Source organism: Centroberyx affinis, unplaced genomic scaffold (genome assembly GCF_046629955.1).
Source record: "Centroberyx affinis isolate AG114_WGS23_722 - 3 ecotype Tasmania unplaced genomic scaffold, CSIRO-AGI_Caff_v1 ptg000324l_1, whole genome shotgun sequence".
Lineage (NCBI taxonomy): Eukaryota > Metazoa > Chordata > Actinopteri > Beryciformes > Berycidae > Centroberyx > Centroberyx affinis.
Window position 1 is genome coordinate 38,997 of NW_027279000.1, and position 17,007 is coordinate 56,003.

Consider the following 17,007-nt stretch of genomic DNA (forward strand, 5'->3'; position numbering starts at 1 on the left):
CCTTAAACCAGCAACCGCTATGTAATTTACCCTACTATTTTTGACGTTGCTGCGTTCAGGACATCCTGTTCCGCGCCGCTTCCTAGCTGCGAGCCCCTCCTCTCACCCGAGCCCCCCCCCCCCCCAAAATATCCCCACGCACATGTGTTCCAAATTACCACCCCTCCACTTATTCCTGTCCTTAACAGCTTTTCACATTTTGGAATGACCAGCCAAGAGTGTGCTACCCTTGTAGGAAACAAGGTTAAGGTTAATGATTGAGAGAGCGCCTGTGGGTGACATCCAAGAATGGCCTGGAGTGAGTCTTCGCTGGGTTTGAAGAGTTTCCTTCCAAAATGATATGTAAAAATAGCACGAAATCTGACAAATGACGATACTTTTGAAAGGATACGAGGTAATTTAAGTTCTGGGTGTACCAAATGCTAACCCTTCCACAGACCGGATCCTCTGTTTCTTAGAGATATTGAACCATCAACTCCGTGTAATGACTCCTTCTCAAAAATGTACATAATTTGTCGTGGAAAGAGTTCATGTGATACGGCCACGGTTCAGAGGAGAGAAAGGCGAGACGGTAAACAAATCACTCGTGTCATTTTAGCCCGTCGCTTTCTCCCCGTCGGAGCCGCTGAATAAATCATACAAGACGTCTGCGCTCTCTCTCTCTCTCTCCGTCCCGCCGCCGGTTCCACCTACACCTTTTTGCAAAACGAGAGTTAGAGCTTAAGAATTCTCTGGATTATCCGACGCCTGGTTAGCGCTTAAGCCCCAGCCCGCCCCCATGATCTCAATTAATAACTCGTGCCTTCGGCGAGGTTTTCCTGCACACGCTTTAGATTAATTTTGCGGAAGTTTGGGGAAAAAGTGGGCGCGAAATGGTCCTAAATCCCCTTTTCTCTCTTCCTCTTCCTCAGATGATCCGGCTGACCAGCGTACTTGCCTTATCTGTGGAGATCGCGCCACGGGCCTGCACTATGGCATCATCTCCTGCGAGGGCTGCAAGGGCTTCTTCAAGCGCAGCATCTGCAACAAGCGCGTGTACCGCTGCAGCCGCGACAAGAACTGCGAGATGTCGCGCAAGCAGCGCAACCGCTGCCAGTACTGCCGCCTGCTCAAGTGTCTGCAGATGGGGATGAACCGCAAAGGTGAGACGAACGCGCAGACGGACATCGGGGACATCATGTTTTTTTAGTTCTGATGTGTTCTCAGCACCGGAACTGTTGCTGGAAATGATTCCTTCCCTAGTCCGACCTGCTCTCAAGACAGGTTTGATGCGTCCACGTTTGCATGGAACACACTTTAGAGCAGTGATTCTCAACCTTTTTCATATCAAGGACCCATAAGTTAGTCCACATTAGGGCCACGGACCCCCCATTTGATGAGATGTTGTCTCTCGGACCCAAATCGGAGAATGTTTTTATTGTCAGATATGATTTTGTCCAGAATTCCATGACTATCTGTATTGTAGGTAGAGAGATAACAGTGAAATATGATCAAAACAGTCATTCTTCTACATTCTCTAATTGTGTTAACTTCTTGTAAACTGATGAATCACAATTCATCAGACCCCCTGGAACCCCCTCGAGGACCCCCGGTGGTCCCCGGACCCCACGTTGAGAACCGCTGCTTTAGAGCCACACATGCAGGCCTATTGAAACTGCAGTAGGTACTCTGCATCAAAGGGGTTGCACAAGGTTGGAATTCTTAGGTTCTCTAGGTATATAGTGCCCCCTAGTGGATGGATAATGCAAGTGCGCCTCCTGTGCTTCTCCAGGTTGATGGCTTCATTTTGTTTGGGGTTTTTTTCAGGCATTTTATTGAGCCCAGCTTGCTTTGACAGGTGAAATGGGTTGACTTGACTCCTGCTTTGGAATTAACAAATCCTCAAAAGAAGTTATCACCTGAAGTAAATTGTGTTGTAGATGTTATCATTTTCAATCCTCCAGACATTTTAAATCATAACTTTACAAGATGAACAACGTCCTCTACCTCTACCTCTTCTGAACGTGGGGTCCGGGGACCACCGGGGGTCCTTGAGGGGGTTCCAGGGGGTCCCAGGCAAATTGATGAATTGTTAAACTTCAGCATTATTTCATTTACAAGAAGTTAACACAATAAGAGAATGTAGAAGAATGACTGTTTTGGTCATAGTTTCTCTGTTATCTCTCTACCTTCAATACAGATAGTCATGGAATTCTGGAACAAATCATATCTAACAATAAAAATATTCTCAGATTTGGGTCTGAGAGACAAAATCTCATCAAATGGGGGTCCGTGGCTCTAATGTGGACTAAATTAGGGGTCCTTGATATGAAAATGAAGGAACTTTTCTGCCACTAGGTTGAGCTATGATACTAACATACAACCACCGCCTCACGTGGATCATGTTTTCATCCAAGAAATAGATGAGCACGGCAATGTGTAAATACAGATTTCAAATTTCCTTTTGTTTTTACTGAATGGAATTTTTTATTTATTTATTTTTTGCAGCAATCAGGGAAGATGGCATGCCAGGAGGGAGGAACAAAAGCATCGGGCCTGTTCAGGTAAATTACCGACTGTATTCAATAAGCATCCGAAACCATCCTGTATGTGACATTCGCCGGCCCTTTCCCAACCCCGGCGTATTGCTCTGATGTGTGTCGAGCCCACTCGGTTTTCAGGAGTACACAAGAAGCAATGTGATGAGGCTGACCCCCTGATCTTGCATCAGCGGCTCCAAGCCTATTGGAGTTTACACCAACCGACGTTTTCTCAGTATAATCGTCCAGCCGCTGATAATTTCCCTTTCAGGCCGCGCTTCATTATGAATACCGACTACGCCGAGAACGAACGGTCAGGGGGAAAAAAAAAAAACGCCTGACCCTCGGCTAATTACCACTGAGACCCCTCGGCTAAGAGTATTCAGGATAGAGATGTGGTCAATTCATTTCGATTCAGTTCAGCAAGTCAAAAAGTAAAACAGGTTTCCATTAGAAGGCGGCTTCTAATGGAACCCTAATGAATGAAGGACCTCTCTGTCATCGATATTGAATGGATCGCCGCTTCAATTTGCATGCTGAATCAAAGGGACTGACAGTGAATTGACCCCCAGCCCCTGTTTCAAGCTACATCTGTGTTTTCCTCTCTGCATGGATCGGCAAGGATTCTAGTATTTTAGCTGTACGCCGCATCACCCGTACAGACGCCCCCACTCACACATTCACTCCTTTTCTTTCTCTTCCACTCGCTGACTCTATTTGTTTGTGTGCGCACGTGTCCTTGCTCCGCCGCATTCACCGAATAACAGTGCCAACTGGCGCTAGTCGACACGAATCCATTGAACCGAGGCACGCGGCACTTTTTGGCCGCACGAGGACATAAACGATGATCTCTGTTCATGTGTCTCTCTCTCTCTCTCTCTCTCTTAGATCACAGAGGAGGAGATCGAGCGAATCATGTCGGGGCAGGAGTTCAAGGAGGACGCCCCGGAGCACACCTGGGGCAACAACGGGGACAGCGACCACAGCTCGCCCAGCAACGGCGCCTCGGAGGGCAACCAGCCGTCGCCCGCCTCCACCCTGTCGTCCAAGTGAGTCGTTCGCCTCGTGCCTGGTGTGTGTGTGTGTGTGTGTGTGTGTGGGGGTGGGGGGGGGGTGGCGTTTCTGCTCCCATCACTTGAGATAATGAGGCGGCCCTGACTGCCTCACACCTCGTTCCCATCTCGCCCAGACTTAGTTAAGGTATTCATCGGGCGAAAGAATGCCTGAATATGCGGCGCGAAAAAAAAAGCCACAAAAGAGCTCGGCCGCGCTATCTGCTTTTTTTTCTCGCCCGCCGGAGACGAGTGCATTGTGTACCAGCGCTCATCAAGGCCAAATATTGTCTAGGTACTAGCACCATGGTATGTATTTTAGTCTCATTTTCTATAAACATTAGGCTTTATCTCTCCGAAGCCACGCAAGCTGATTATGATAGCTATTCAGACGGATTGTTATTTTATCAAATTAAATCTCAGCAGAAATGAGCAAGAATGAATACAATGCTCGCGCAAACTCTTCGGAATGCGGTGTCATGCACAGAACGGCGCACTCTGAATGCGTTGGGTTGAAAAGTAAAAAAATCTTTTTTTTTGCAAATGTCTACATAATGATGCCAGTTCGCTCCACTTTTGCTGGAGAAATCAAGGTTCAAGTGAATGCATCGCTGACTGTATGCATCCTTTTGGCCTGCAGCCGCTCCGTGGAGATGAACGGCTACACGGCGGCCCTCAGGGACCAGTACATCAACACCTCCATGTCCACACACTACCAGCTGCTGCCTCACCTGTTCAGCTACGCCGCCCAGTCCGGCCTGCTGGCCCCCCAGCCCCGCAGCCTCTACCCGCAGTCCCACCCGCTGGTGCTGCAGCTGGTGGCCGCCGAGGACCTGGCGCCGCTGGCCACCCCCATGCTCATAGAAGACGGGTGAGTCTGCAGTGAGGGTCTGGCTTGATGACACTGAAACTCTCCGTTGAAACCCAGGATGCTACTACTACAGCTGGGTAGGAGTAGTAGTAGTAGTACCTGGGTTCAAATCTCACAGAACTTTCCACATGCTTTATTATTCTCTCTTTATTATTCTATGATGAATGGTGATCACAAGGCATTGGGATTCAGACTTATCCTTTCCATTTATCCTCCTTTCTCTCCTCCCTCTGTCCTCCATGTCTCCTTCCCTCTCTCCTTCCTTCCTTCCCTCCCTCCCTCCTTGTCTCATCTCTCCCCCCCTCTCTCCTTCTCTCCTCTCTCCCTCCCTTTCTCCTCCCTCTCTCCTTCCATCTCTCCTTCCTTCTCTCCTCCATCTCTCTTTCCATTTATCCTGCTTTCTCTCCTCCCTCTGTCCTCCATGTCTCCTTCCCTCTCTCCTTCCTTTCCTCCCTCCCTCCTTCTCTCATCTCTCCCTCCCTCTCTCCTCTCTCCCTTTCTCCTTCCATCTCTCCTCCCTCTCCCTCCATCTCTCCTCCCTCTCCTCCATCTCTCTTTCCATTTATCCTTCTTTCTCTCCTCCCTCTGTCCTCCATGTCTCCTTCCCTCTCTCCTTCCTTCCCTCCATCCTTCTCTCATCTCTCCCTCCCTCTCTCCCTCCCTTTCTCCTTGCATACAAAGATGTGGCAAGACAAGACAGCAGCTATTAGGTGGTACAGGATACATTACATAGGACAAGACACAGGACAGGACAGGGCAGGACAGGACAGGACAGGACAGGACAGGACAGGACAGGACAGGACAGGACAGGGCAAGGTAGCCACCTAGTGGCACAAGACCCTCATTACACAGAACAAGACACTAAATTATCTAATAATTCCTCCATCATATTGGAGGACACTGACTGGCCAATATCTGAAATTTTGATTTAGGATAGATTTACATTAGATGAATAGATAAGGATAATAATAATAAGGATAATAATAAGGATAATAATAAACATTTATGCGTAGTTGTGTAGAATCTGAAAATGTCTCATTAGAATCAATTCGGGTTAAGGTCTTCTCATAGACCAGTGGTTCTCAACGTGGGGTCCGGGGACCACCAGGGGTCCTTGAAGGGCTTCCAGGGGGTCCCCAGCAAATTGATGAATTGTTAAACTTCAGAATTATTTCATTTACAAGAAGTTAACACAATTAGAGAATGTAGAAGAATGACTGTTCTGATCATACTTTCACTGTTATCTCTCTACCTACAATACAGATAGTCATGGAATTCTGGACAAAAACATATCTAGCAATAAAAATATTCTCAGATTTGGGTCCGAGAGACAAAATGTCATCAAATGGGGGTCCGTGGCTCTAATGTGGACTAGATTAGGGTCCTTGATATGAAAAAGGTTGAGAATCACTGTCACAGACAACCAGTGTAGTATTGATCAATTCTACAATAAATATGTAATCAATCAAACTGTAATCAATCCTATCCATCATATATATGACCGAGCAACATCCGCTGTGTGCCTCAGGTACAAAGTGACCCAGGTGGAGCTGTTCGCCCTGCTGTGCCGCCTGGCGGACGAGCTGCTCTTCCGCCAGATCTCCTGGATCAAGAAGCTGCCGTTCTTCTGCGAGCTCTCCATAGAGGACTACACCTGCCTGCTCAGCTCCACCTGGCAGGAGCTCATCCTGCTCTCCTGCCTCACCATCTACAGCGCGCAGATCTTCGGCGACCTGGCCGACGTCACCGCCAAGTACACGCCGTCCGACGACGAGCTGCAAGGGTGAGTGGAAGCGAAGGGAGGTCAGAAGGGTTCGGTCGGGCTGGCGGTCCAACCCTCATAGCACGGGTTCACCAGGGTTTGACCGAGGGTTAAGGGTTTCCCATAGACCAGTAGATTTCAGTCTTTTTGGGGCCGAGGCACGCCACAGGTCAAACCAAAACAAGTACAAATACCACTATTATGTGCAACTAAAAAAAAAGCCATCTTTTTAAACATATACTGAATTGTACTTCATGGCAATAAATCTCATTGAATTAAAGTGAGATTGAGAGAGAGAGAGAGAGAGAGAGACATCCATCCAGAAAGTGATCTTTAAATCTCTCTCTTTCTTTCAGATCTTTTAATTTGACTGTTTTTAGGCCAAAAAAAGACCAAAAAAAAAATTTAATAATCAGTGTTTCGGCCCTTTTTAAGAAAGAAATGCAAAATCATTAACAGAAACTGTGGCATTTTATGTGCAACGAAAAGGAGCACCAAAACCTCTCTACACATGCAGAGAGAGAGAGAGAGAGAGAGAGAGATACGCATGAGAACTATTGTTAATTCATTATTGTTAATTAAATAACTATTATTACGATTATTCTAATTGTTTCTTTTAATTTTATTGCACTTTTTCTTATCATCATTATTAATGCTATCATTATTCAGTTCTACCAAAGCTTTGGCAACATATACTGAATTGTACTTCATGGCAATAAAGCTCATTGAATTAAATTGAGATTGAGAGAGAGAGAGAGAGAAAGAGAGAGAGAGAGAAGAGAAAGTGATCCATATACATGCATAAGCACACACACACACACACACACACACACTAGGGTTCCACTGATATGGGTTTTTGAAGGCCAATATTGATATTTTTGGATTGAAGCCACCGATAGCCAGCTGCTTGATAGCTGATATTTTGAGCTGCTTCACTATCTTTAAATTTGACTGTTTTCAGGCCAAAAAAAAGAAAAAAAAATGTAAATAACCAGCGTTTCAGCCCAATGTGTATTAATTCACTACAACCATGAGTTTGTCACCTGAAGCTGACCATGGTCACCTTGTTTCCTGGGAGATATTTCCCAGCAGCAGCCAGTCATGCGGTAGCGCCGCTATATGTCATATGCGATGAGGTAGCTATTTATTTACAGTGCTATTTTTTTTTTATATGCGTTATCAAAAGAAAGCGATGAGGAAATTACCCTCATTCATAAGCGTTGGTGATAGCTCACCCGGAGTGACTCATAATGCCTCTGACCTCCCTCTTGTCGAGTATCGCGAGTCATTAATGAACACGAGTTATAAAACACCGGGGGCCTCGCCAACTCAATATTTCACTAAAGAGAGTGCTTGATAACAGGAGTTTAGTACTCTCCCATAAAGGCCAGACGTTCCACTCCGCGAGTTCAATATCTCCAAAGGGTTTGATATTTTTTCCCCATCGCAGCGGTCCGGTATTGTTGTTGGATGGGGTCCAGTGAACCGGTCCGTGACCGGGAGGACTCCTCAGGACAGAGCTGTGGCTAGCACCGTCTGGCATATGAAATACACGTCTGTCCCACGCTAGGCAGAACGGGACGTGTGGGGGTTTGCTTCTCTGTAAATCAGACCTGAATTATCTGACCTCATGACACACATTCTCCTAGTTTTCCTCCCCTTCTTTCCTTTGCTTCGGTCAATTTCCCTGCAGTTTAGGCGTTTTAGGAGTAAGTGTCTGATTTACAGAGGTAGTGCGCACTTCTGTGAGGCTCCACCGTGAGAGAGATTTGAATTCTGAGAGCCAGGAAGATGGGGAACTGAAGGATGATGAGTGGAGTTAATCCCTCTTGGTTCTAAGTACCTGCTTTGAAAAGCGACAGTAATGGTTTGGTCAGCAAAATGTGCCTTAATCACTTTCAGTGGATCCCTGACAAATCCCCTCCTTCCGTTTCTCCTCGTTTCATAACCGAGTTTTAGTTTTACCCTCGGTGACAAGTCTGCATCTCCTTTCCCTCAGGTTCAGCGAGGACGGGATGGAGGTGATGGAGAGGTTGATATATCTGTTCCGCAAGTTCCACCAGTTGAAGGTCAGCAACGAGGAGTACGCCTGTATGAAAGCCATCAACTTCCTCAACCAAGGTAACATCCGCTTTGTACGCTGTTATTTCATCCCGAACTTTCCGCCGGTGTCGTTCCCACCTGACCCTTACCCTCCGTCCCTCTTACCCTCCGTCCCTCTTACCCTCCGTCCCTCTTACCCTCCGTCCCTCTTATCCTCCGTCCCTCCGCAGATATCCGAGGGCTGACCAACGTCTCCCAGCTCGAACAGCTGAACAAGCGCTACTGGTACGTGTGTCAGGACTACACGGAGTACAAGTACCCGCACCAGCCCAAACGCTTCCCCGAGATCATGATGTGTCTGCCAGAGATCCGCTGCATCGCAGGTAAGGGACAGGCGTCGTATGCATGTTGGATGAAAGCACAAATGAAAGGGATGTAGTAGTAGGTAAACTCATTTTACACCGCCTTTTTATTATCACCTTTTCCGTTCCAAAATTTAATGGGTTCTTCCTTGGCCCATGCTTCCACGAAATTTCATGAAAATCGGTCCAGTAGTTTTTCCGTAATCCTGCTGACAGACAAACAAATGACACCGAAAACATAACCTCCTTGGTGGAGGTAAATATATGAGGACGGGGTCTTTTAAGGAAAATAAGCATATATTAGCATTTGTGTTGTTTACCTCTTGATGATCACCGACTAGAGGTGATAGTTTACCCTCCTTTTTATTTACCTACCATTACTTCTTACTGTACTTAACCCCTACCTGCTCACTCATTGTAAGTTGCCCTATGTAAGAGCATCAGCTCAAACACTAAATTTCAACGCCTATATGCCTTGGCAAGGGTTTTGTACATTCTACCAACCTACTGCAAGGTAATTTGAAATATATGCAGTATTCATGTTTTTGGGGTTGGTAAACATGAGTGTGCTGTGTGCAGTTTTCTGATGTCACCTCACATGGTGTCTGGGTATTGAAGTACTCAAAATTCGAGAAACATTTCTCAAAGGCAGAGCTGCTCCGGAGGCAGAGATAACCTCATTGGTTGAGTTAAACCTCAACGGGTGGAGCCAAAGAACCACAGTTAGCTAATGTGTATGGCAAAAATGGAACTCTGGTCAAAATATAAACAAGAAAATTAAATGGAAATGAACCTTTTTTAAATCATTTATGATGTTGGAAGGCCAGCAGGTAGCTAACTAGCTTACCTAGACAGCTATAGGCTAGTAAGGCTAGTTGGAACTTGGAAGGTCAGATAGACTAACTAGCTAAACTAGACTAGAACTTAGCATGGTTAGATAGCATTTTTTCATCTGCTCCCTTACCTCTTGCATTTTTCAATGGCTTCAGTCTAACATTACTTAGCCAGAAAAACTGAGGTTCTTTGGCTTTATTGAGGTATTTCTCAACCAATGAGATTATTTCTGCCTCCAGAGCAGCTCTGCCTCCTAGAAATGTTTGTACAAACTTCAACTACAATCTTCAGAATTCAAACGCCGACCTTTCACTGCAATTTGGGGCCGCCAACATGTGGTGTTTATCATTCGTATGTATATGTGCACATGAAATAAACTAAACTAAGCCTGAACTAAAGTTTGCTGTGGGATGTGTGTGTTTCCAGGGAAGCTGGTAAATGTCCCTCTGGAGCAGCTCCCCCTCTTGTTCAAAGCAGTCTTGCACTCCTGCAAATCCAGCCTGACCAGCTACAGGACCGGCCCGTCGCCCTGTGTGACCACAGGACCCTCCGCTGGAAACTAGGCCCTCGCCCCCCCCCACCCCCCCCCCCCCCCAACCCCCCACCCCCGAGCACCAGGGCCGCCCGGCCGGGGGGTCGAGGGACCGGTCTCCCCTCCTGTGAATGTGACAAGCAGCTAGTTTTTTGTAACTTTTTTTCTTTATATATTTATTACACGACAGAGCTGAATGTATGCTGATTTACACTGTGCACATGCTTCTGTACAAAACAAATGCACATAGATGCATTGGTCTTTGGAGTTTACAAGTGTGTATCCAAGTTGCTCAATGTGTCGGTGTTGCCATTGTTAGAGCTAGACTTTAAAAGATTTTATTTTATTCAGACGGGGACGGATAAGACACATGTTAACGAGTGTTTTGAGACTACCTCAGGAAGATATGTTGTTGCTATTTTCAGGTACCTTTTCTTGCTGTTTGAAATGAAGAGTTGCCCAGTCTAAAACCAAATCCCTGTGGATGCTTCGGCGCCTCAATCAGAGACTGAATGTTCAAAGGAGCTGCATAAATCAGAGAGTCAAACGCAGCGTTTCGTTAACGCTGAAATGGCAAAATGAATGAGCAAAAATGTTGCCGCTTTATCCACATGGAATCTCGAACATCGTGCTGATAGTAGGTGGTCTTGTCCATTTAACATTCCACGAGTAACGGTGACAGTTGTTGGATTTGTGGGATCTTCATCGAAAAAAGGAGCATACGGGTATTTTTTACAATCATAGACTGGGGATGTAAGGCTTTATTGCAGGGGAAGGGGAGGATAGGTAGGTTTGCTGTTAGTTTTATTGTTTTGTCTTGACCAAAGTGTTATGCAAAGCTTTTTTTTTTTTTTCAAACGCCCATTGATGGGTAAGAGAGCTGATAGCTCGACAAAAATGATTTCTTATCAATGAAGGATCAGGATAAGAAATGAATCAATCTGTGTCAGAGGGGAGAACCCTCTGCTGGACAGACGAGTATGTTGCCGGATCTCATTCTAAATGCTAACGCCCGAGACACACACACACACACACACACACACACACACACAGAGCAGATAGCAACACTGTAGCCTGTTCTTACACTCTCACCTGAATTTAGGGTCCACAGTTTTTAGGGTCCTCTGTCTGGTTAAAGTAGTAATCCGCGTAGTAATCCTGTTCCATCGCTGTGGTGTTTCTGCACCGCACTTCCCAGAGATCACCTGTCAATCAAACAGTGTGGGCGGAGCTTGGATGTTCTGTTGTCTGTTCAGCCATGGCGGCTATCGCTGCTCATGCTAACTACCCAGTTCTTCTTCTATTTATTCCTAACAAACTGGAAACATAAAACGCATCACTTGCTGGCTATAGGCTGAATCACTATTGTGTTATATAACAATAGAGAGAAGCAAAATGTACATTTATTTATATGACAAATGTCGCGGATTACTACTTTAACCTACAGCTATATTGGATATGGATAGCTTTAGTGTGTCTCAGTCAGTCGGGGCTTGGCTTAGAGGATTTAGGTGACCTCCGGCTCGCATACCATCTGTGACAGATATGCACATTGTTTAAAAAGCCATAGAAAAATGGTCTTTATTTTTTTGAAGTATGAGATGATCATTTCAAACCGCTTTGAAGTGTCTTTTCCGATTCCTCAAGTTTCCATACGCGACGCGAACATTCGAGAAGAAAAAAAAAACAAACAAAAAAAAAAAAAAAAACGCAGACGAAATGCAGTCCTCGCAACGACTCTCTTTTTTGCACACGACGGTGAGGCTCGGAGACCTTGACCCTTGACCTCGGCCACTGCCCGCCCCAGTGTGTTTCCTCTCGCTCAGGTCCCCCCGCCGACCTGGATCTAAACAGGGTAAAGTGAGTGTTATGTATTGCATTCAGGAGTTACTCAGTGATCACGCTGATGTACTTGTAGTATTAGTAGACGTAGGTTTCGGGACATCGTAGGTCCTTTGTAGAACGTGTTTTCTTTTCCGCTTTATTTTCCCTCACGGTTCTCTCTCCCCTCCATTCAGTGAAAGTGGATGTGGTTTATTTTGAAGGTGAGACACGCCAGGGTTGGACTTCTCTCGACGGCATTCGAAGACGGATCGGGCCGAAAAAAAAGCGAGCGGCATCTTCGGAATGTGCGGTCACAAACGGTTTGGGATCGTATCGATGCTGCCGCTTCCCCCCCCCCATGTTTCCGTCTGCCTCTCTGTATGCAGCCTTAACCGCACCACCAGTCCGACGCAGTCTTCTTCTTTCAAACGCTTCAGTTTAGCCTCCTTTTCACGTTTTTGGGATTTTTATACGTTTTCATGTACCTCGTAGTTATCGTGAATGTTTTTGTTTTTTCGTTGTTTTTCATGTATTCATAGTTTTTTTTTTTTGGAGTGAAGACAACCCCCCTATCATTTGCTTTACTTTGAATTCTTTCTTTTTTTTTTTTTTGTTGGACATGATTTTAATAACTCATTCCCTTGTCCAAGCTGTTCCTTGAAAGTGTCTAACTTTTCATTTATGAAAAACGTGTTACTGAGGCAATGTCTGCTGCAGTTTATATGGACAATGCAGACATCTTGGAGGCCTTATATGGCCTTTTTTATACTCCCAAATATCATCTGACATCTGATTTAAATTGTGAATTTTGTGTTTGGAGCTATTTTTTGTTCTGAACCTTGGTGAAATTACACTCTTGCAGCCTATTCGTTATCTGACTCTAGGATTCTCAGAGCAGCTGAGAAGAATATTGAAGAATATTTACCTCTCTCCAATTCTGCTTTTCATCATGTGTACATCATTCATCACGCAGGTTTCAGTCTACTGAGGAACAGCCTCAGGACTGGGTTTGAACAACACTAAACTTAATCTCAGGGATCGGTACTTTTTAGGGGAAAATAATTTGAGAGCGCAGCCTGCCTCAAAGTGTGAAAGTCTGAGTGATGTCATGCATCACGTTGAAGGAAAAATCCCCCCTAAAACACTTTAACACTGTTAAACAGCTATCGGTGATGTACTTTGCATTTCTGGGTCCATTTTGTTGTTTAGTGGTATATTTTTCATATTGGCCAAATGTAGACAGCGTGTACGACAGTTTGCTAGCAGAAAAATTTTCAGCAATCTAAAACATCAATGTCAGGGTTTTGGTGTCAGTCCCTCAGAATCAAAGAGCGAGGGCTTCTTTCTAGAGCCGCCATTTTGCACCAAGAGACGTTCAACAATCATACAGGGAGAAATCCATCGTAGAAGAAGCAGAGATGCTAGTTTCTCCAACGACAGAAGCCTCAATAGACCAGAATGCAATGCAGCTACAATATATGTTGGGTTTTGAGTAAGAGGCTCGGCCGCAATCATAGACACATCCCAATGTTCACAAGCTAGTTGGCTAGCTAGCTAAATCCGTATGCTAACACGCTAATAGCTAATGAAAGCAACAAGTAGGAAATCAGTAACTGAAGTAGATGTAGTTGAGGCAGGTTGAGGGAAAGTTGGTACACCAAAAAAGTTAATTTCATCACAAAATAACTCCTGGAATGCAGTGAACATCGCAGATTTACGATATTTAAAAGTGTAAGAGGATCCGCGGGGGGGATTTTTCCTTTAATGCAGAGACCCTCAGCAGTAGGTGATACCATTAAGGGTCTCTGTTACTGTTCAACCAAAACCAAATTCACCACCACTACCTTACTTCCACCACTCTGACTTCCTAACTGTACCACATTCATATTTTGATATAATGTGTCGAAGAAAAAAAAGTGTTCTTTTTATTTTCTAAATTGTATTTTTTACAGACCAGGGATATGTCATTTGCAATTTCTATACTGAAACTACCTCTTTTTGTCATCATGTTGCTTACTTTCAAATAGGTGATTTTTTTTAAATCTTATTTATTGGTTTCATTGCACCAATGTTCTGTTATTTTGTGTCTCTTATTTCACTCAGTGACCTCTCAGATTTATAACAAGCGCTGATTACTGCTTTTTTCTTTTCTTCTGTTTTTTTTTTATGCATAAACTTGTTGCCTCATATTCCTTGCTACCTCAGGCTAGTCTTCTGTCAGCAGGTTTTACCTTCTCTGACCTCTAAGTATGCTATATACCATATGATATCATACTTTCTTGCTCTACCAAAGCCGATATCTCTTTTCAACTATGATATTGTTAATTTCAGGGACCCTCTTCCTCCTTTTTGCTTCTTTTCATGTTATTTTGCGTCATATTTGATTTCGCTCTGCCCTGTTATCATGCATTCAATACCAAAGATGAAAGAATGTCAACGACAATTTCAACATACTGATTAAGCATTCGCGTGATTCGTCCTTGCTACAGTTAACAGTGGTTTCTTTTCCTGTGTTGACGTTTTTTATGAATACTTCTTGTTATCTTGTGAATCGGTATTTGTTGTGTACACTATATTCACCACATGATGATATGCCAGTTTTATTGTGCTACATGACTATTGTTCATTGGTAGACATTTCAAGGTAATGTGGAGTGTTAAGATGGGGCTAAAAGACCAGTATCATATTTGACTTTTGTCAATGCTGCTTGTGATCGATTAATTATTTGGAGAATGTAATTCTGATCAAACTGCCATCTCCTCATGTTTACATGCTTTTCCTCACTCATCTGAGCCTGATGCTGTGTCACTTGACCACCGACAGACTATTAAGTCTATTGCAGCGTTACTACTAGGGTTCGACCGATATGAAAATTGTGATACTTTTGGATTCAGCTGTCAATAGCTGCTATTTTGTGCTGATATTGAACGTTTGAATTTGACCATTTTCATGCCAAACGATTTCCTAAAAAATTTCAACTATTCAGGAGGTGGTGGACGACACTGACTATATCTGAAAAGGACAATATCGGCAAAGCGATATATCGGTCTAACCCTAGTTACTGCAGCTCTGTAATACTCTTAGAGCCTTGTTGTACAGGAGCACAAGATGAGAAGAGTCTGGGGGAAGTAAAAGAGCAGAAAAATCATCGCATATCTCAGGGAAGAAATTGATTTGCATTGTCATGACCCGTGAATGGACAATTGAAACGCCTTTTAGCCTACTATGTTTTTCTCTTCAAAAATCTCTTGTCTGCTCTTGTTATTTTAACTACCTGTGAAGAATGTGATCCATTACGTGTTAAAAGCATGTTTAGAATGTGTTAGGACTTGAAACCAAATAAATGTGAACGTTATGCAACTGTACATCAGCCGTCCCGTTGTCCATTATTCAGGAGAGCTTTGATTTTATCCACCGGGTGATCGTAGAAAGTGAAGATATTGTTCTATTCAGTCGTTTTCTGGTGGTATTAAGTTTGTCGAGTGATAACTAGGCAGAGGGCATGGAGATGAATGCTGTGTGCAACTGCTCAGCAGACTTTGGATGTGTCAGATATGTTTGTCCCTGACCTGTCGCCCAGCATACTCTTAATGTGTTTTTCAGAGTGAGAGGTCCTATCATTCAAACACACACAAAAACACAGTGTTCCTGCCTATTGGACAGTGATTTGTTTCTAAATAGTCTAAACCCTACGATTTAAGGCAAGGCACCATATTAAAAATAATAATGATTTTGTCTGGATTGGTCAACATTGAGATAGCCTACTATAATATTTTGATTCTATGACTAGTTTCATAAAATATATACTCAAACATCAAAAACAACCAAAAATTATTATTATTATTATTATTATTTTTTAATACCAGCTGTGTCAATTAGCTAAAAAAAAATTAACAGCCATTTTCTTACAATGATGTAGGCTACTCCCTGTATGCAAAGCCCTTTTTTAAATAATGAAATAAATAAATGAATGAAAATCAGAAATGTTACATTTTTATATATATATATATATATTATATATAGATAAAAACAGAAAAATTCACTTTAACTTGAATAAATAAAAAATAAAACTGTTCTGATATGCAAATTTCCAGGTTAGTTTTAATTCAGGCAGAGCTGCTCTGGAGGCAGAAATAATCTGATTGGTTGAGTTAAACCTCAGTGGACGGAGACAAAGAACCACAGTTTTTGTGACTAGGTAATGTTAGACTGAAGTCCAGTGAAAAAGGCAAGAGGTAAGAGAGGAGGAAGCTAATATTATGTAGCCTAGCGCTCTGCTACTAACTGAAAAAATGCAATTTAACATTAACGTTAAGTTATCTAGGTTAGCTAGTTAGCCTAGCTAACCTTCCAAGTTCAAATTAAACCAGTGGCCTATAGCTATCTAGGGACGCTAGTTAGCTAGCGGCTGACCTTCCAACATCATGAATGCCATGGTCATGAATGAATGAAAAAAAGTAATTTCCAATTACGTGATTAAGTAGTCAGCACTAAAAGTTAGGTGGCATTGAGTTAACATTGTATCTAATGTAAATTGTAGCTAACATGGCACACAAAGGATCATGATAGCTTGCTAATCCTAATGCGTTTCCCCTCAAAAACCTTTGTTTGCACCCCCAAACACAACAGCTTTTAGTCATTTTGCTCTAGACTAGAACACTTTCAAGTTAGCGGTCAAAAAGTATAGAATATACTAATATAGAATATTACGTATTTCTGCCTCCAGAGCAGATCTGTCTATATAACTAAAAATGCTAGAATATGTATTTTCTTACTATCACTAAAGGATTCAGCTATATATCTATATCTATTCAGCTATATACACATATATATATATGAATAGACAAAGAACCTGTTGTGTGATGTAGAGGAGTGAAGCAACCCGCTGTCAAGTTGAGCTATTTAATGAAATATTCGCTAATTTGAATATGTTTCTAGAACAAATGAAAAGTCGGAATGCAACATGTGTCCATAATCAACATATACTATTTCATTCAGGTAGGAGGAGAGGGTTAGACGAGATTTTTTTTCCCCAACTGACCTTAAAATGATTGGCACTGTGCAGGTTCATTAGACGTTCTTAAAGTTAATAAGTGCGTGCAAAAAGCTTTATGCCTCGCAAGTGGCGTCCTTAGAGGCGGGAGGAGAACGGAAATTGCTGACAATGATCACGTCTTAAAGCGAGTGGAGTAAGCCTGGGACCACAAA

General features: G+C 43.5%; 1 protein-coding gene across 1 annotated transcript; it reads left to right on the forward strand.

Moving 5' to 3' along the window:
* The first annotated feature begins 288 nt into the window (after window positions 1-288).
* Window positions 289-10,006, forward strand: nr6a1a (nuclear receptor subfamily 6, group A, member 1a). Its single transcript, XM_071515199.1, has 9 exons — window positions 289-313; window positions 912-1,142; window positions 2,488-2,543; window positions 3,408-3,568; window positions 4,212-4,442; window positions 5,971-6,225; window positions 8,204-8,325; window positions 8,478-8,630; window positions 9,870-10,006. The coding sequence occupies exons 1-9, from the start codon at window positions 289-291 to the stop codon at window positions 10,004-10,006; spliced, it is 1,371 nt and encodes a 456-aa protein (XP_071371300.1).
* The last annotated feature ends 7,001 nt before the right edge of the window (window positions 10,007-17,007 follow it).

Bases quoted from the DNA above. Each gene is read 5' to 3' on its own strand.
- nr6a1a (XM_071515199.1), top strand. From the start codon at position 289: ATGGCCTGGAGTGAGTCTTCGCTGG. The intron at 1,143-2,487 runs GTGAGACGAACG...TATTTTTTGCAG, and splicing joins GATGGGGATGAACCGCAAAG to CAATCAGGGAAGATGGCATG. The intron at 6,226-8,203 runs GTGAGTGGAAGC...CCTTTCCCTCAG, and splicing joins TCCGACGACGAGCTGCAAGG to GTTCAGCGAGGACGGGATGG.